This window comes from Protopterus annectens, chromosome 3.part0 (genome assembly GCF_019279795.1).
Source record: "Protopterus annectens isolate FY-2018-M chromosome 3.part0, PAN1.0, whole genome shotgun sequence".
Classification (NCBI taxonomy): domain Eukaryota; kingdom Metazoa; phylum Chordata; order Ceratodontiformes; family Protopteridae; genus Protopterus; species Protopterus annectens.
In genome coordinates, this window is record NC_056731.1 from 1,934,865,940 (window position 1) to 1,934,887,153 (window position 21,214).

Consider the following 21,214-nt stretch of genomic DNA (forward strand, 5'->3'; position numbering starts at 1 on the left):
CTGCTGGACTGTCTGAAAGTAGTTTATCAGAAAAGAGGTCTTGTTTGGGGGAAAGAAGGCTGTTTGGGGTGAGGAGACGAAGAGTGCTCCCAGTAAGACTATTTTGTTGGCTTGGATAGTGTTGGATTTTTGCAGATTTATTGTGAAACCCAGGCAGGTCAGTAGATCTTGGGTGAATTCTAGATCCTGGTGAGTCACTGTTGCTCACTAGCAGAAGCCTGGAGCCTAGAACTAGTTTCTGAGGACCATTGTCTGGATCTCTGTTGCTGCTGTTGCTGTCTATGAGTTCTTTCCAGCTGGGTTTTCCTCTGTCTGCCTCTAGGTTGTGAGGGAAAGGACTAGTGTTTAGTAGGAAAATTCCTGCTAAACCTAGGGGGCTAAACTTGAAGGAAGTCTTTCACAGTCTGCATAGACTTAGCTTTGTCTTCCATTTTTTTAAGAACTGACTCGGCTTTGAGTCCAAAAAGGAATTCCTTGTCAAAGGGAGCATCAAGAAGGTTAGATTTAAACAGTCAGGAAGAGATTGTTCTCTATACCATGCATGTCTTCTAATAACTGAACCAGTGTCAGCTGCCTGGCTGGAAGCCTACATAGCGTCACAATCACAGTGTAGGGAATGCCTAGCTACCTGAGAACAGGAGTGGCAGACATCCAAAGATTCTTTAGCAAGGTTTTAATCCTCTAGAGAAGAATTTTTTTGCTTTAGCTGACACAGCAGTTTGCAGATATTTAAGCATGTGAAACTGACGGCTGAGAGCCCTCATAGTAAGGATGACTGATTTACAATTTTTTTTCCCCAAATCTATCAAGGGCCCTGCTCTCTTTATCTGAAGGTAAAGGGTTTCTAGAAGAACTGGCTCTGGCTCCTTTTGGTCCTGGAGTGGCCATCTCTCTATTAGCAGATGGATTTTTGAAACGGTACTTCTGGGAATCCTTCACCTTGTAAAACCTGTCTGGTTTTCGAGGGGCTGGGGGAAGTGAGCCAGGATTTAAAGAGAAATCTTGGAAGACATCCTCGACCACCTCTAAAACGGGTGGAATAGCCAGAGGTTTGTGCTTTGACATTTCCAGGAACTTTCTAACCTTCTTCTTGACTGAGGGTACTCCTGTGCCTCCCACTGAAAATGTTCCCTCATAGTATGGAGGGTCTCTCCAAAGGTGATATAATGGGAGGGAAGCTGAGGGCAGATTCTCCTCTGAATCTGAATTCTCAAAAGATGTGAGGGAGGGCCTTCTTCAGAACTGGACCCCTCAAACTTTGAATTCTCCTCAGATTCAAAAGATTCTGGGAAGGCTTCAGAGGGAAAATGAAAAACTGTTTAATCAACGTTAAGCGCTTTCTTCCCTCTTAAATAAAAGGGACTTCATCAGAACAATGATACACAAATCGGCCCAACCCTTTATGCTCATTTAATCCACATACTAATTGAATAATGAGTAATAATTAGTGTAATTAACACAACCAGTTATATACTTATATAGTCGGGCTGGCCAAGGAATTTCATGGCAGGAGATGCCACAAGTCAGGACTGTAACAGTGAAACATGAACATTTGCAGGTTGCAACCTTGCTGTAAAATATTTAGGACCTACTTGTCACTGGTTATTCTTTCAACTATAAAAAAGGCCAGATGTCTTCCTATTCTAAAAGGAAATGGACTGCAAAAGGGTGGACTGTTTGGGAGAAAATGTTTGGAGGAAGTTTGGAAGGATAAACTAAGATTAGCCACTGCTGTTGCCTCTGGGAGTCATGGCAATGGTAACACAAGCATATCCTTGGGTTTTGCTTGCCATTTCCTTCTGCCCTTGGTTTTCTTACCCTTCTCAGGTTAACTATTTTACTGTTTAGGATAAAAACGGCCAGATGGTGGTAATTTCTGCTAAATCTAGGTGGGTGGGAAAAAAGATGCTTGATGAACTGCACTGTCTTGCTCTTCTCTTCCAGTTTCTTGAAGATACTTTCAAGCAGGGGATCCAAATAATAAGTCCTTATTCAGTGGAACATTGAGGCGCTCTACCTTCACATGATCCAGGAAAGAGAGAGAGTCCTCAACCAGGCATAGGTTCATAGGTAGGTACTAGGCTATCGGCCCTAGGGCCCATACAAGCCTAGCCAAAAAATGTACCCTGGCTTTCGCCACCCAAGAAAATTATTTTCCTATGCCCCTGTCGAGCAGAGCCACAAAGTGATCCCCGGGGTGAATTTCCCATTTCCCATCCAATCATCAAGATTTTTCTTGAAGAGTGCTAATGAGGAGAATCACAAACCCTGTTGCTGCTGTGTTACAAGATGTATCCACAGGACCATAACCATATTTTTTGGAGTGCTTGATGACCTGGGATGAGAGGCCACAAAGCTCACTCATTTTCTTCACTGGATGTTTATGCAAGTTCACTTCTTTGCTGACCCATGTGGGTCTGGCAGTTTAAGGCTTTGAAGGTTAGGACAGAGTAAATGTATATTATATGCAACCTTCTCAAATTTGTTACATAGTCTACTCTCCTTTTCATTGAGAACGGAGTTCCTGATAGGAGCTGATACAGAGTCCTTCACTGAAACTGGGGACACCATGGCTAGATCTATTGCAAGGTTTTTGTAAAGGCACTTATGAGCGTCTTTGGACCTGCAGAAATGGTCAGGCTCCCTTGGGGCAGTGGGGAGTGAATCACAGGCTCCAGAGATGTATTCATAAATACATTTTCCGGGATATCTAGACTTGGAGAGATCCTGGGCTCAAACAGACTCATGGGGACTCTAAGCCTGTCTGTATTCCTTTGCCTCTCACCAAAACTCTTCCATCTGCGCCCCTACAGAAGAAATGCTCTGGAGCAGAAGCAGAAGACAGGGTGTCCTCTGTGACACATTCATATACAAAGGGTGATAGGAATTGGTTCACATTTGCAAATTCATCTGCCACAGAATCTAAAGAGTCAGAATCTTTTTTCTGAGGTTTCACCCTTCTTTCCCCAGAAAGGGTCTCATTCAGTACTTCCACGGCTGGCTGATTGGATTTGAGAAAGCTCAAAGTCTTGAGCCAGATGGAAATGCTGCTCAAAAGAAATCTGAGAAACAGAAAGTACTGAGGATGTGCCCAATACAGGCTGAGTAAAGTTAGCAGGCACCAGTTTTGTCTTTGGTGTTTTACGTCTTGGTTTACCAAGAGAAATGGCCCTAAAGCCCTTCAGACACAGACAGGAAGCCATAACATCCACCTGGTCTCTGGGAAATTCTTCACATACTAAAATCAGGATGACATACTCTCAACCCTTGAAAATCAAGACACACACACTTTAAATGCCAAGGTTCTCTGAAATACCTTTGGAACAGCTGACATATCTGTCTTTGGTCCAGAAGGACATCTGAGAAGCCAGAGATATGGTGGCCTACAGATAGGTCATGCCTGACATTTCAGCAGAGACAGATGCTGAGGATCTGAGGATAAGTGCTATGAAAGCACTTCTTCTTGCTCAACTCAGCCAGGCCAATGTTTTTCTCTATGTTGTTTAACAGAATTTATGTGCTTAAAAGACTGGTCCCCAGAGGCCTTGGTTGATATTATTGTGGTGTGGAACCAGACATGCTACCTATTTTGAGCCACATACTCCAAGAAAGACTTCCTGAATGTTCTCAAGTTCCCGAGGCAAAAGTAGCAAAAGGCAGACAAGACTCCATGCTGTGCTCCAGGAAAAGGCAAAAAAGACAGTGGGAGTCTTTATGGGGAACCTGTTTCCTACAGTCAAAGCATTCATTAACTTATACCATATATGCAATGTTAGAGTCACTGACAGACATTAAGAAATAGATAAATAGTAATTATAAAGTAGTAGTATTTCCGTGGGGTGCTCATCTGTCTTGTGGATGCAGGTCAACTGACAGACTGACAATGCTGAAAACAAAGTACATTCAACTGCGTAGCAAGAAAATTTCTTAAGATGGAATCTGAAATACCACTGACATCGTTGGACAGTGATGGCAAAAGCCACAGGGGGAATGTAATCTCTGAAAGTAGGGTCAACTGAGGGCTACCTGCAGGAAAGATATCCTACTGATCACAACTGCATCAATGAATAATATGATGAATATCCAGAATTACATATTCCCAGCAAAGGCACCGATCTACAGTTATTAAAAAAATGAAATTCCACTTTCATTAACAGAAAATTTTGGGAACTGTGCCACAGATTAAGTGTGAATTTCAACTCCATTATAATTTAGTACCTCTACATATAATAATGAAAAAAGCACACCAGAAGTTTTACAAGTAGTAAATACTAGTAGAATAACAGTGTGTGAGAACACTCAACATAGCAGATGTTTCAGCAGAAGGATTGGTGCTACACTATGATTACTTATCCACATGAATTTACTGCAGTCTGATATCTGCCATTGTAGTCTGACTTCCACAGCTTTATGGAATTCCCACAAGTACAGTTGAATTCCATTCCTAGCCTAGGGCATCCACCTGATACATGTCTATAAGATGAAAAACCTTCGGCCATTTAAATTTTTTTTTTTTTTGGAAAGTAGATACTGTTAAGCATGTCTTAGGAGCACATCTCAGCCTGTAAAGCCTACCAGGACCTAAACTTGGAGCTTTCAGATGCATTTGCTCTTGGGTTCCTACTTTGGTGGTAAAAGATCAGCAAGGAGGAATCCAAGTGCAATGTACATTACTGGCCAATTGCCTTTTTTTTTTTTTTTTTTTTTTTTTTACGAAAGTGGAGATCATCCACATACTGCAAGCTCTAGGATACCATATCTTTGTCCACATCCGAGCCACTCATGGTAGTGAAAATGCAGACCCTAGCTGCAAGGAGGATGAAGTCTCTACTGCAGTAGTGATTCCACTACTCATGTCTCTACTTTATTTTTAAAGAATTAATACAGCATGATTATTTGCCCATATTAATAGTACTTCAGTCATTTCTGTGGAGTGGTGGCTATTACAGCACTTCTTTCCAAACTGCAGTAGCAAATGCTGACCTGAAAATCCAGTTTATAGTGTTTGGAAAAGGTGTGCAGAGGAATAACTGAATGCTTCAGAAACAACATGTTGATACTTTTTTTAAGAAGGTGGCTACTGCCCAGGAAGAGTGATATCCTCACAGGACACTCCAGGGGCTTTTCCATCTTTCTCCTAACATAAAACAATGCAGCTGGCCAACCAGAAAAACATCATATGCTTGGGAACTACTTTCCCCTCTTTGTCTGGCATAAAAATTAATCTGATTGTATGAGATCCTAAATTCTTGATACAAGCATTTTACTCTACTATGCACACATAAAATGTATAATATCCCTTCTCCCCTGTTTTGTGAGTTGGGAGAAGAAAAATAACAAGATATGTGGTTTCAGTGAGTGCCAAGGAAAAGACTACATTAGGCATTAAAGAAGGTTGGTCCTAAGGTTCACCCTGTTTCTATGGGACACTGTACAGAATTTCAGCAAACTTCACAGGGTAGAGACAAACTGTAGATTCATATGTATTAACTCTAGCTGACAGATAATCTACTCCCTCAACATTGCGTGATGCTGTTGGTATTTAAATGAGCTACCGACTACACTTAAGTGTTAAGGAAAAAACACATACATAAATTGAATGTAGACCCGGCTCTGTGGGGAAGATAGTGGAGCCCTGACTGTGACCCAGGTTTGATTAGCATTCCCAGCACTGGAGGAAGCCTGACAAGGAGGGAGAGAAGTGAAGGGTTATGACTCGCTTGCCTCGCCCTCCCCCCCTTGGGGGGGGGGGGTGATGGAAGGGACCTTGGTGAGCACACTGATGCATGTGATTTCTCTAGTGGAGATCAGAGAAACTGCCATCATGTGTTCAAGGATGGGAGGGTGGGGCTGCTTGCTGGCAATATAGCAAGGACAGTCCATTGCACACTTCTTTCCCTAATGAACAGTTAATGTGGAAGGGATGTAGAGGCAACTAGAAAAATATGAATCATTCTGATGGCTGCCTAAATGAACATCCCTCCAAGCTGATCCTCACCTAAGTAGTGGGGAACAAATAAGTTGACTGTCCAAGAGGAACTGATGATCAACAGGCAATAAAAACACAAAAACAAATCCAAGGAGTAAAACATATATGTATACATTACCTGAATAGCAGGTACCAACGTGAAGTAACCAATAAGAATAATCCCAAGTTCTGTAGCCATATTTTTCATAATAGACCAGCTTTCATTACTCAGACCTAAAGAAAGAATTAAGATTAATTGCAAATGGCCACAAACACCATCTTCCTTTAAAGTCATAATACAGGGCTTTGTGTCCCCATCCAGACTTTTGTTCATTTCTTGATACACCTGGGTATGTGAATGAGTGCTTGCCAGTATTAAACAGTAGCAAGCAAGCAGGTTACAAAGGATAATATGGGGACTACAGTAAGACACCACTGACACTTGCAAAACCTGCTGTCACTTAACATGCATTATAAATAAACGTATATGTCCTTTGAGAGACAGCAAAATGATTTAAACCAGGCTGCAAAGGAAAAAGACAGAATGGTGTCAAGATGCATTCAGAACCTAAAAGAGGCAAAAACAAAGATGTGTTTACTTATCTGAATCTGTTACAGACCCAAAGGACATTTTCAGTCCCTGCCAGGTAGTATATGCCCAGAATACATAGTCAACAAAGGTAATAAAATCTGAACAAATATGTACCACAACAGCATGGGCAATAAGATAATACAGATATGGCACATTACATTACAAATAAGCATCTTTCATGAGAACACAGTTTGATCTAGAAAGAACACATAAACCAGATCCATAACACTAATTTAATTGGAATGATTACGTAAACAATGCGTGAAGCCGGCTGTCTAGTGCTGCAACATCCTGTACTGGGTTTGTCAGTCAAGTGTTTGTATTAATGAAAAGTTTACCAGGCAACTTCCATTTCTTTCTCTACAAGACAACACGTGGTTTTGCTACTGTTTAGGTCAAAGGTTTTTTGAAAACACTTTTCATTTACTATTCTTTTGATAGTCACAGCTCACGATTCATGACTCCCAATCAACCAACTAGTCTCTCAATTTAATGACATGGTTTCAAAATAGTTGTTTAAATGATTTTGCAAACTGGATCCACAAACCAATTTGTGCTTCCTGATCCACAACAAAGCACCAAGTTATATCAGTGTGAAGTGGTGGAGAGGACAAAGCTGAAAGGAATAAGCTGCAATAAGGCAAAATGAAAAATAATTAAAAAATCATTCTACTTTAATTAATTGCTTATGTAGTTTAATTGCTGCTTCTCATAGGAAATAAGCTCAGTAGTCCTGACGTTTGTGAGCATAAAATTCACATTCACTATAAGGATGGAGTTTATATAGTATGCCATGACAAGTGCAGAAAAGAATGAAATAATATCAAGAAGCAAGGCTGCATATGAATATTATCTACATGTAAACTCCAGAACCATAGATCTTTCAGAAACAATGCAAAAGGTAAAGTTAGGAATATCCTTGTGCTCCACTACACAGCTTTTTAGACTTCACAAAAACAAATGATTGTCCTTTCTGGTCCAAACTAGAGCCATAGCTCTTCTGTTAAGCTACACATACATAGCCAGTAGTTCCCAGACCTTGATCAGACATGAACTAGTGACAATCTTCAAAATTAAACCATAATACTAAAAATAAGTATAAAATTATAAATTTGGTGGATTTGCCTTTATATAGATGCCTTTGGATCCAGCAAAGAATGAAAACATCAACACACGGGGCAGGGGGACAGGATAGGGTTGCCACCTTTTCAAATGGCCATAATGGGATGTTTTCGGGACACACATCAAATTTTACAGGCCGACACATACCCACGGTCAGTACAAAGGATAGAACTTTACTTTTTTGCCTAAATAAAAGCTTATTCTTGTAGCAGTTTAGTTGCTTATTCTGTTTCTTGTAACATTTAGGTATTTTAGATACAGAAATAACTATTTTATGCAACTATTACATAAAATATGGGACATAATTATGTCCTACAATCTCAGGACATTAGCCATTTTTAATATTTTTGGTCAGGACACAACCGCCCAAAGAGGGACTGTCTCTCGCAAAGTGGGACAGGTGGTAACTGACAGGATGTTGTGAAAACTGGGAGAAAGTTAATCAATGGAGGGATTCATCTCACAGAGCAACATATATGGAGACTACTCACATTATCATTTACTTTGAAGGGCCTTATGCTCTGGGTAATCCACAAGCAATTCCAAGCAGAGGCAACAAACTGGGATGGGGGGGTCAAGAAAAAAGGAATGCCCTAAATGACAACCCCAACAGAAGAACATCTTCTGACAGAATGAATATCCAGACTGCAGTGATAAACGACCGAATCAATGGATGGATGGATGACTATCAGTTGTACTGATGCTTGCTGAAGATGCTCTACTCAAGCAAACAAAAGACAGCCATCCCACTAATAAAATGAATCTTGGCATCAATGGCCAAATGCTTGCTGGCCTACTAGTAATATTACTGTACTGTTATCCACTTGTAATGGACTTGTTTAGTCATTTTCACTGATTCCAAATAGGTCTGCTGACATGAAGAAACTGGGACAAATTACCTTCTCTGAAACTATAAAGTACAGTTTTGTACCTACCATAAATGTAGATGTCCGATAGACATGCAACTGCAGTCATAACATGTGGGTTGTCCTGCCTCAGGCAGCCCTCGGTCGGCCGGATTCCAAAGTCTGGGTCCGACGTCGGCTGATGTCGCATTTCTCTCCGACGTCAGAGCGGCTGGAGTACATAAGCATCAGCCGACACCATTTTCTTCAGTGTTTCTTGCCCCAGATGCCAGGTGCCCTCCAAGGAAGGCTGTAATCAAATTGGAAGACAAAAACATGATTCCAAACAAATAAATGAGCAATAAAACAAATACACCATAACAGATATCCCCAGCTAAGAGTAACAGGGATAGGAGTGGACCCTAGGCATAGAGGGGTATGGAGGGAGGGAAAATCCGACTGCAGTTGCATGTCTATCGGACATCTACATTTATGGTAGGTACAAAACTGTACTATGTCCTTCAAGAATGCAACTGCAGTCATAACATGTGGGTAGAATACCATAGCTTAGCTGGGGGAGGAGGTATGCTCTAGGAAAGAGATGGTGTGGCAATCAAACCCTGCAGGACTGCCGAAGCAAAGCCTGCTCTGGATCTGGAATATAGAGGGAGATTGTAGTGTTTGGAGAATGTATGCACGGAGCTCCATGTAGCAGCTTCTAGAATGTCCTTGGTAGGCACCCCTCTTAAGAATGCTGTAGAGGTGGCTGTAGCTCTGGTGGAATGTGGTCTGACCTTGGCTGGAGCAGTCTTTCCATGAAAGGAATAACAGAATCTGATGCAATGTCCAATCCATTTAGAAATAGTCTGTTTTGAAATTGCTTTTCCTTGGACTGCAGGGGCGTAAGCTACAAAAAGTTGTTCAGACTTCCTACTGGCCTTGGTTCTGTCCAGGTAGTATCGAAGTTGTCTGTGAATGTCCAAGGTATGCAAAAGTCTTTCCCCCTTATTCTCAGGATTGGGGAAGAAAGTAGGCAGATGAATGGCTTGATTTAGAGAAACCCTAGATACCACCTTTGGCATAAAAGTAGGGTTGGTCCTTAATGAAACCCTGTCTCTGTGGAAAATAATAAAGGGTGGTATTGCCATTAGGGCCTGTAGCTCCGAAACCCTTCTTGCTGAGGTAATTGCCAACAGGAAAGCTGTCTTCCATGAGAGAAATTGCAAGTAAACTGAAGCTGCTGGCTCAAAAGGAGGTAGAGTCAGTTTTTCTAAAACAAAATTGAGGTCCCAGGCTGGCACTGGGGCCTTTCTTGGTGGCTTAATGTTCTTGATTCCCCTGAGGAATTGTCTTAGTAAGGGGTGAGAGAAAACAGGAGGATCAGTGTTGTATCTAGCTGAAATAGCAGATGCATGTATCTTTATGGAAGAATATGAGAGGCCGTTCTTTAACATATCTGCCAAATATTCCAAGATGAGTGGGATGTTCAAAAATGATGCATCATGTCCCTTGCTGGTATTCCAATTGCTGAATCTTTTCCACTTTGCTAAGTAAACCTTTCTGGTGGATGGTCTTCGAGCCTCTGTTCGTATCCGCTGAACTTCCTTGGAGAGAGATAAGCTGAAGTTATTTATGGGATCTTCCAGGCTGTTAGCTGCAGTGTCTGAAGATTTGGATGCAGTGTTTCGAAATTGTGTTGAGTCAAAAGTAGAGGCCACTGAGGGAGGGCCCACCTCCTGGTGTGGCATATGCTCCGTAGTAGTGGGTACCAGTGTTGTCTTGGCCAATCCGGAGCTACTATGATTCCCTTGGGCTTCTCTGCTTTGATCTTTAGTAATACTGAGGTCATCAGTGGCAGAGGTGGGAATGCGTAGATTGCTAGGGAGTTCCAGTTGAATGAGAGGGCATCTATTTTCCAAGCTTTTGGATGGTATGTCCTTGTGCAAAATTTTGGTAGAAGATGGTTGAGGTGAGAGGCAAATAGGTCCACTTCTGGCTTGCCCCATGTCGAAGTGAGTTGTCTGAAGGCCTTCGGATGTAACCTCCACTCGTGTGGATCTGTGAAATTCCTGCTTAGGCTGTCCGCCAACACATTGTCTTTTCCTGGAACAATCTGGGATTGTAACTGGATGTTTAGGCTCAGTGATTTCTCCCAAAGCTGCATTGTCAGTCTGCAAAGGGGTAAGAGTGGGTGCCCCCTGCTTGTTTATGTACCACATCACAGTGGTGTTGTCTGTCCGTATCATTAAATGGCCTTGCTGGAGTTGGTGTTGAAAAGCCTCGATGGCATGCAATACTGCCAGCATTTCCTTTTGGTTTATATGCAGGTGTGTTTCCTTTGGAGACCATTGTCCTTGTATACACCTGCCTTCCATGTGCACCCCCCATCCAAGGTCTGAGGCGTCTGTAGTCATGGTCTGTGTTATCTGTGGTTTTTTGAATGACATACCTGTGTTTTTCTGGCTCACCGAGGCCCACCATAGGAATTCCTTTTGTAGGCATGGAATGAGTGGTATGATTGTCTCCAAGTTGTTGCTGTGTTGAGACCAAATGCTTGTTAGGTACCATTGAAGCTTTCTCATGTGTAGTTTTGCTAATGGAACCAGTAGAATGCAGGATGCCATGTAACCCAGGGCCTGTAGGAATCTCCTTGCAGTCATCTGGGTGAGTTTTGCTAAACCTTTGAAGTAATGAGTTAACTTCTCTTGCTTGTCTTCTGTCAGGTAAGCCATCTGAGAGGATGTGTCTAGCTTGGCTCCTAAGAAGATTATTTGCTGGGATGGCTGCAGTCTTGACTTTTGGAAGTTGACTGTGTATCCCAGAGCTTGAAGTAATCGTATGACATAATCCAGGTTTTTTGTCAACATCAATTTGTCGTCCGCTTGTATGAGGCAGTCGTCCAGGTACGGGTAAATTTGTATACCCTGGAGCCTGCAATGAGCAATTACTGAAGCCAGGCATTTTGTGAATACTCTGGGCGCAGTAGATAAGCCAAATGGCAATGCTGAGAATTGATAATGCTCTGGCCCTGCAAGAAATCTGAGGTATCTTCTGCAGCTGTGTCTGATAGGGACATGCAGGTATGCCTCCTTGAGGTCCAGAGTAATCAGCCACGACTCCTTGCCCAGCATGGGAAGGAGTTGCTGTAGAGTCAGCATTTTGAACTTTGGTACTATGAGAAAGGTGTTTAATGCGGACAAGTCCAGTATTGGTCTCCATTGAGATTCTTTTCTTGGAACAAGGAACAGTCTTGAGTAAAACCCTGGTCTTGTTCTTGTTGTGGAACTCTTTCTATTGCTTTCATTCGAGTCAGCAGAGTGATTTGCTTGATAGCCTCTGCCCTCTGATTTTGTGGTAGGTTTGGCATGCCTTGTTTTCTTGGTAAGGTATGAAAATGAAACCTGTACCCTCGGTCTATAATGTCCAAAATCCATTTGTCCTTTGTCAGTCTGTGCCAGTTTTCTGCAAACAGAGATAATTTCCGCCAAGGGAGCTTCTAGTTGTTCCCTGGTAGGCGGTAGTAGAGGAAAGTCATTAAGTTTGTGGTTGTTGGGCAGGTGAAACCCCTGCCACTTCTTTGGTTTCCTGGCTGCCATTGTCGCCCTCTGTAAGGGCCTCTGTATTGGCCTCTTCCTCGCCACGCCTGTTCTTACCCCTTTGAAACTTTTCTGGATTAGGAAAGGACCAGTTTTTGAAGGCCAATTCCTACTGAATCTGGGGGTTGAACCTGGAGGAAATCTTTCACAGTCTGAACTGATTTTGCTTTTTCTTGATGGTCTTTAACACATCCTTAGCATTTGCACCAAAAGCTTGTTCTTTTCCAAAGGTGCATCCAGAAGTTTTGCTTTTACATGATCTGGTAGAGGTTGATCTTTTAACCAAGCATGTCTACGAATCACTGCCCCTGTCATAGCTGCCCTACATGAAGCTTCCAGTGCATCATATCCACAGTGCAGGAAGTGATTGCTTACTTGCTGAGTGTTATGTACAGCTTCCTGCAAAGTCTTCCTGTCTAAAGGATCAGGAGAAGCTAATGTTTTTTGTAAATCTTCTAAGAGATAATCCTGATATTGTAACAAATGAAAAAGGCAATTTAAAGCTCTCATAGATAAGGTAGTGGATGTGTAAACCTTTTTGCCATATCTCTCTAATGACCTCGCTTCCCTGTTGGAGGGCAAAGGATTTTTTGAGGTGGAGGCTGAAACTCCTTTAGGCCCCTGTGAAATAGTTTCCAAATCAGCAGTATGGACCCTGAATAAATGGGAATGAGTTTCTGGGACCCTGTAATACCTGTCTGGCTTGGCTGGAGCAGGAGGAAGAGAATCAGGGGTAGCACTAGAGTCAGAATACAAATCATCCAGAACATCAAGTACAGGAGGAATAGCTAAGGGCCTGTGCTGAGGCTTCTTAAGGAAAGTCCTAAGGCGTTTCCTAGAATCAGAATATTCCTGACCTTGCCACTTGAAATGTTCCCTCATGGTGTGCAGAACTTCCCCAAAAGAAATATCCTCAGGAGGGGAGGCCGAAGGGATGGAATCTTCTGCATCCGAGTCCTCATAGGTCTGGAAGAGCTCTTCCTGGTTATCAGAGTGGACAGAGCCCTCAGAGTCTTCATCTGAAGGAGTAGGGTCAGAGGGTTCAACCCGGGGCCTTTTATCAGGAGGAGGCTGGGATGCTCTCTCAGGATGGACCTGTGAACCTCTAATCATGGAAATTAAATCAGCAGCCATGGACATAATTTGTGTCTCCGGAGTCGGCTGAGGTAAGGATTTAGAAGTAATATGCTTTGTTTTGCTGGCTGCCTTAGCCCTAGTGTAGGCCTTAATAGATATGGCCATAGGAGGCCTGGCAGCTCCACGTGCAGGAGTGACCTTGTCAACAGCAATGGTCTCGGGCATTTCCTCGGTTTCGGTATCCGGAGGAAAATCTATAACTGGCGTCGGAGTAATGTCTGGAATCGGAGTCATCGGTAATGCGGTGTCTTCGGTGCGGAGCAGTGGAGAGACCGTCTCAGAGTGAACCGGAGCACTCGCGCTAGGTTTTGGCGTGGAGTCGGTGGTAGACGCGGGCCGAAGATGTCAGTCCCGGTCTTTTCGCTTTTTGGGAGTTTGCGATGTCGGAAGATCCAACGGCATGGTGTAAGCAAATTTATCGCCGAAAAAATCTTCAGCGAACTCCGCCCGGCGCCTGAGAGTGCGCTTGTTAAAGCGAGCACAGGCTACACAGGCCGAGACGTCGTGGTCTGGGCCCAGGCAAGGGAGGCAGTAAGAGTGGAAATCCTTATGAGGTATTTGTTTACCACAAAAAAGACAATTGTTAACTTTTTCAGTAATTTCTGACATCGGCTGAGGCAAGAAAAGGTCTCCAACGGGGTACTTAGCTTTTTTGATGACTTCGGTATCGTAGAATACAGGAGCTGACCGACCGGCACTTGCGAACTGCTTCTGCTTCGGGCACCGCGCGGCAAGAAAGACTGAAGAAAATGGCGTCAGCTGATGCTTATGTACTCCAGCCGCTCTGACGTCGGAGAGAAATGCGACATCAGCCGACGTCGGACCCAGACTTTGGAATCCGGCCGACCGAGGGCTGCCTGAGGCAGGACAACCCACATGTTATGACTGCAGTTGCATTCTTGAAGGACATCAAGTAGATGACAGCACCACTCCCAGATGGCTTTATTCTCAACTTTAGGTGAAGAAATGAGCAGCAGGCGAGAGGCTTGATGAGCAAAAGGGAGGGGGATCAGTACGAAGAAAAATCCTAAAACCTGCTGACAGGCTGAAAGAGTTTTGGAAAATGACCCTTATGATTACATTCAAGGCTCATTTGTCTTGCATGGTGCAGCCCCAAGCCACAAAGAGCCTTGTTTCATTTATAAGGTCTGACTTGAGATACAACAGATGCATTCTTACTGTATTACCTAATCTACTAGAGTGCATTTTATTAATAGATCCACAGTTGACTAATGTTTCTCAAACAGTAAGACCTTTTTTCTCCACTTGCACAGTCCAGATTTCAGTCCTTGGCATCATGATTTAATACCAGCAATTCATACATAAAAAGTTTTAGTTATGTACTTACCATAACTTTGGATGTATGGGATCCATCTCGCCTACATTCATAACTGATGGTTTCGGAGCCGATCTGTCGGCTCCGACTCGGCCACTATACACTAGAACGAAGTCTCTCATTGGCTGGGCTACCCCTTATCCCATAATACACCACGCCTGCTTCCCCAGATCTTGTTTGTTCGCTTTCATACATACATACAGGTACAGAACACATACCAATAACTGTAACCAACCAGAGCTCTTCCAGAGGAGAGCTTAGCAAGATCAATATTTCCTCCAAATCCAAAAGGTAGGGGGAAGGAGGGTGGGTATGTATGAATGTAGATGGATCCCATACATCCAAAGTTATGGTAAGTACATAACTAAAAGATGTAATGGGATCCTATCTCGCCTACATTCATAACTGATGGGACAGCGTTCCCTAGCACCTAAAACCCCGGGTGGCTCACTGGAACGCACTCCTGAGAACTGCGGAACCAAAAGAAGTTCTGCCTTGGGAAGCCACATCAACCTTGTAATGAGAAATGAAGGTGTGCGGAGAAGACCAAGTAGCAGCCGCACAAATATCATCTATTGAAACTTTGGAGTGAAAAGCTACAGAGGTGGCCATAGCCCTGGTAGAATGAGCTTTGAGTGGGAAAGGCAACTCTCTGCTTGACTGGGAATAAATGAAAGAGATGCAATCCTTAATCCATTTGGCAATGGTGGTTTTGGCAACTGGTAGACCTAACCTATTCTCCGCAAAGGACACAAACAGTTGGTCAGATTTTCGTGTCTGAGTGGTCCTATCTAAGTAAAAACGCAGTTGCCTGTGAACATCCAACTGGTGGAAGGTATATTCTGCTCTATTAGAAAAATTTGGAAAGAAAACTGGGATCTCCAATGATTGCTGAATGCATAAAGGGGATGCTACCTTAGGCAAAAAGGATGGATTCAATCTAAGGGAAACTCTGTCTTTGTGAAAAATCAAATAAGGAGGGGAAGAACAGAGAGCCTGAAGCTCTGAAACCCGCTTAGTAGAAGTTATTGCCACTAGAAAGGCAGTTTTCCACGACAGGAATTTAATATCACAAGTGGCTGCAGGCTCAAAGGGATGGGCAGTTAAAGAGGCCAGAACCAAATTTAAGTCCCAAGGGGGCACGGGATGAGCCATAGGAGGCCTGAGGAGCCAGGCTCCCTTAAGAAAGGACTTGCAAAGTCTGTTAGCCATTAAAGAAGGCTCTATAGCAACATGAAATTAGATATAGCCCCCAGTTGAACTTTAAGTGTGGAGACTGAAGAGCCTGAATGAAACAATGAAGCTAGAAATTCCAAGACCTGCGGAACTGGGGCCGTAAGAGGATCAATGCCTCACTGCTGGGCCCAACAAACAAACCTTTTCCATTTGCTGGAATACAGCTTAACGGTAGACGGCTTGTGGGAAGAGGACAAGATGTGCATCACTTCCGAAGAAAGAGAAAGATCTCTAACTAAGGATGGAAGTGGAGTAACCAAGCAGCCAGTCGCAACGACCGGAGGGACGGATGAGAGTGTCCCGACTGATTGGACAACAGACCCGGCACTGGGTCCAGAATCCAGGGGCCCTGTACCGCATACTTCTGAAGGAATGGGAACCAAACCTGACGGGGCCAATGTGGGGCGACCAAAATCATGTGGCACCCGACATGACGAGCCTTCTGAATCACCCTCGGGAGAAGGGAAATCGGGGGGAAGGCATAAAGCAGACCCGGGGGCCAATTGTGGGCTTGAGCGTCCCTGGGAGACTGCCCCTGAGAGGGTGTCAGAGTGAAGAACTCTCTGCACTTCGCATTGTTGGGGCTGGCGAACAAGTCGCAACAAGGGAGACCCCATTTGGCGAAGATCTGCGCAGCCACTCTGTTGTTGAGGGATCACTCATGGGGCAACAGGAGAGTCCTGCTGAGCCTGTCTGCAATCACATTGGCTTTTCCCGGAATGTGCGTGGCTACTAAGAAACGTCGAGAGGCTATGGCCCAGCGCCATACTCTCATGGCCTCCCTGCAAAGGGGGTAGGACCTGGTTCCGCCCTGCTTGTTTATGTGCCAAACTACCAACATGTTGTCGGATAGAATCGCAATAGTACCTTGGGGAGAGCATGATGAAGTGCTTGTAAAACCAGAAGCACCGCTCTCATTTCCAGGATATTGATGTGAAGGTGCGCTTCGCAATCCTGCCAAGTGCCTTGGACAGACCTGTCCAGATAATGACCCCCCCACCCTATCTGGGAGGCGTCCGTGGTCACTGTGGCAACAGGGGGCTGAAGGGCGAAAGGACGCCCCTGGTCCAGGTTGGACCGACATAGCCACCAACGGAGGTCCCGATGACAACTGTCCGTAATCAGAACCAGGTGGTTCAGGGGAAGTTCTTGGTATGACCATTGAACCGATAATAGCCACTGTAGCACCCGCATGTGCAGCCTGGCTAACGGTACTAGGAGGATAGGTGCAGCCATCGTGCCCAATAACTGAAGAATCTGTCTGGCAGAAACTCGAGATTTGGGTAACAAATTTAGAACCTGAATTCTCTCTGATGGCAAAAATGCCCGCATCCCTTTTGTGTCTAACTCTGCGCCTATAAAGGTGATACGCTGAGATGGCCACAGCACAGATTTTTTTCCAATTGAAAGTGATTCCTAGCGAGAGACCCAAGATTACTGTGGCCATCAGCGCTCGAATCAGTAGATGCTTGGAGGTGGCAGTGAGGAACCAGTCGTCGAGATAGGGAAACACTTGGAATCCTAGACTTCTCAAGTGAGCTGTCACCACTGCCAGACACTTGGTAAACACCCTGGGGGCTGTGGTGAGACCACAGGGCAGTGCACGAAACTGGAAATGACTGGTTCCTAGGCGGAAGTGTAAATGACTCCTGGACTCTTGACATATCAAAATGTGATAGTAAGCGTCCTTGAGGTCTATGGAGCACATCCAGACATCCTTCTCCAATAACGGGAGAATGGACTGAAGGGTGACCATCCGGAACTTGGACTTCTTCACAAAACGATTTAAAGAGCTTAGGTCCAAAATGGGCCTTACGTCCCCTGTCTTTTTCGGCACCAAAAATAATCTTGAGTAAGTTCCTGATCCGATCTGGTCGGCGGGGACGGGCTGGATGACCCCTTTGCTTAGCAGCTTTGAAACTTCTACGGCTGCCAGATCCCGCTGACTGGGTGGCACGTCCGGGATTCTCCTTGTAGGAGGAGGGGGCTTGAAAAAGGGGATGAGATAGCCTCCGGTTACAATGTGAAGCACCCACTGATCCTTGGTTATCGATTCCCAAGCCTGTGGGTGTTTCGCAAAACAACCCCCGACCGGCTCCGGAGAAGCACAGCCGGGCCACATCCTAGGGATGTTGAGGGTAGGAGGAACCACGAAAGGAGTCGCGGTCTCCAGAGTTACGGGGGCCTCTGCCACCTCTAGGGCGACGTCTTCCTGAATCCCCCCCCCCCGCCTCTGGAGGGGGGATCACTCGGTGGAGTAGAGAAGAACTTTTGGGATTTCCTGAACCACATTTTCCCTCCTCTCTGGGCCTTGGGATAAGGTCTAGAGGGAGCGGAAAAACAGGCCCCAACGGCAGTCAAGGTCTTGCCCTCCTGCTCGCACCGAGTAAGTGTGTCCTTCACCTTGGGTCCAAACAAAGAAGACCCATCAAAGGGGGCGTCGGCGAAGGAAGACTTAAAGGCCTCCGCGAGTGGACACAAGCATAACCAGGCTTGTCTCCTAAGAGCCACACCTGTGCCCGCTGCTCTACTCGCCCCTTCGGCTGCACAGGAAATGAGCCTCATGGACGAGTTGACAATAGAAGATAGGGTAGTCATCTGGGTGCCTACGGTCTGTGCTAACGCCTCAAGAAGGTTACCCATAAGGGACTCTCTTTACTCCTTGAGGAGGTCCCTTTGGAGCCTTGTAAAATGACAGAGATAGTTCAGCGACCGCAGGGTAAAGGTCGCTGAAGAAAGGGTACGCTTCCCATACCTATCCATGCTCCTAGAATCCTTATTAGGAGGATGAATAGATATTGAAGCCTCTGCCATGAACTGCTGAGTGGCAGATGCCACCACCATAGCATCAACTGCAACACCCTTAGTGAGGAATTCCTTCTGGGGAGGGGCTGAAAGAAACTTATTAGGCCTGGCAGGCACCGGTTCCACTGTATCAGGATGTTCCCACACCCTCCGAGAGATTAGATCTAATAACTCGTCGAAGGGTGGAGACACCCAGGAGGAGGAGGGCTGGGCCACGAAGGCCTTGAGGAAAACTGACTCCTCAGCGGTAGGGGCTTTGGACTGCCAATCGCCTCTCTGTCTCAAGATCTCAAGGATATCCGAGAAGGAGACGTCATCCGAGGACGATATAGGGGACCACTCCGCATCATTGAGGTCAGTATCTGAAGTGACGGATTCATCTTGGGAATCAACGAGCTTCCTCTTACACAGTTTCTTCCTTGGGGGTTCATCCGAAGCAGATTCAGAAGGACCCCCCGGAAGAAGGGAACCCTCTAAGAGGGTATCCTCAGGCCCTGGGGCCCCACTGTCGTGGGAAAGAATGTCTCCAGAGGCACCACTACCCAAAACTTGGGACGGTGAGGTAGAAACCTGCTGAACCGGCAAGGTCATGGCCAGCGCACTCCTCATGGCCTCAAAAGCAGGACCTCCAGACTCTGCAGAGGGCATTTGCTGAGAGACCACGGCGGTACCTGGAATACCTGCGGCCGATGCTCCGAGGGGAAGACTGGGCATCGAAGAGGCAAGCTCCACAGTGTTGCCCTCGGCCCCCGCCGAGGAAGACCCAGTACCAAACCCTGACACCGAGGACAGGGAAGGAATGAAGGTCGGAGCAGAGAAACTCCGAGGGGGTCCCTGCTCCGACTGGACGATTCCGCTGCGTTCTACCTGCACCAACTCCAACGGCTCCAAGGGGGTCGGAGGAGGAATCAAATGCATAGGATGTGGAATCGGCTCCGAAGCCGCGTGGGCTGGAGCAGAGATCATTTTAGTAAAAACTGGGGACTGGAACAGCCTCTGGATAACCCTATCCAAATCCGAATCAGACAACCTAGAGGATTTGGAGGAAACAGATTGGGGCTGAGAAGACTTCTGCCTCGGCTCCAATAAAGCAGGGGATCGGCTCCGAAAGGGTTCCAGCACTATCGGACCCGAGACCGGAACCGTTTGCAACAGTGTCGGCGCCGAAGGAGGCTCCGGAGCCGACTGGGAAGAGTCTGAGCTGCACACCTCCAACGGCTCCGAGACCAAAGGAGCCGAAGTAGGTGATTGGCCTCTCGATGCACTAACCTGCGGCTCCGACACCAATGGAGCCGAGGGAAGAAGCACCGAGGCAGACCCTTCAGCCATCGGCTCCGAAGCCATTGGAGCCGAGGAAGAAGAAGTCGATCCCAGTTTCTTAGCTGTCGGGTCCGACGGACTGGTCGGAGCCGACGATCTATGCTTCTTGGGTGTCGGGCCCGACAGACTGGTCGGAGCCGACAATCTCTTCTTTTTAACTCAGGATACTCTAGAATGGGAAATTTCCTAAAAGATCTGGCCCACATGGAATAGCAGAACAAGACTGAGAAGAGTACATTTGATCAATCAAACCTGGGGCTTGCACCTCAGGGTCTTAGGGTAACTAAGGAATTAAGATACAAAGCATTCTTGTCCTGGTACATGCACCTTCCCTACAGCACTGCCTCACACAATGTGGTAGTAGCTCTAAATCCCCCTCACATCCAGTGACAACACATGTTCACTTGTTGTGCAAACACAGGCATGTAGTTCACCCTTGCCACCATAATCCTTTGAAAATTCAGACTACACCAGGCACAGCAAGTTTGACAGGGACAGTAACACAGCTACAATCTAACCCCTTCCATCACTTCTGCTCTGGATGTCCACTCCTTTGCAATTTTCAGTCTGATGAGGAAATCTTTTGGAATGGCCTCTTGTCTCTATTCTTTCCACCATTAAGGGCTTGCCAGAATTTATGAGGAAGAAGCCTTAGAAGCAATAAATCACTCCAGACAATGGGAGCTTCTTATCAAGAATGCCATTTAAACATTACTCTTGGGTCTTCCTGATCCCAAAGGGGGTGGAAAGTTCCAGTTCATTCTGTACGGGATTATTCAATTGTTCCCCAGCTTCCCATTTCCCCCTTCATACACCTCTACACCTACAATACGACATTACCCATGTGTGGGGGACTCTAAATTCACCATGACATGGAGAACTTTCCCAAGAGACTAGCAGGTACTGCACATGGTCATGTATGGACATGTGCTGAAGCTTACAGGCACTTCCCTAAAGGCAGCCTCGCTGGTGGATCAATCAGTGTCAAATGAGCAATTTGAATAGACTTCAAAATGGCCACAGGGGCTGTATCAGAATAGGGAAGAGGGTCAAAGGTTTTACTTTTGGGTCTTCATGGTTCTGAAAGTGATGGAAAGTCTCATTCCACTCTGGACCTTAACGTCATATCCACCTACACTTGGTTACATGTTAAAAGATCGAAAGGTTGAAATATCGAACTGCATATGGTCGCGACCATATGCTTGATATTTCAAAAGATCAATCTTTTAACATGGTGTAAAAAAAAAAAAAAAAAGA

The 21,214-nt window shown here is 45.3% G+C and overlaps 1 protein-coding gene across 2 annotated transcripts in view; it reads right to left on the reverse strand.

Annotated features, from left to right (window-relative positions):
- LOC122797194 (SREBF chaperone) overlaps positions 1-21,214 on the reverse strand; it is a 2,019,897-nt gene that overhangs the window by 1,249,454 nt on the left and 749,229 nt on the right. For both annotated transcript variants that reach the window (XM_044066018.1, XM_044066017.1), the window contains exon 10: positions 6,108-6,202. In XM_044066018.1, the coding sequence (XP_043921953.1) occupies positions 6,108-6,202 (95 nt within the window). The remainder of the gene's footprint in view (positions 1-6,107; positions 6,203-21,214) is intronic.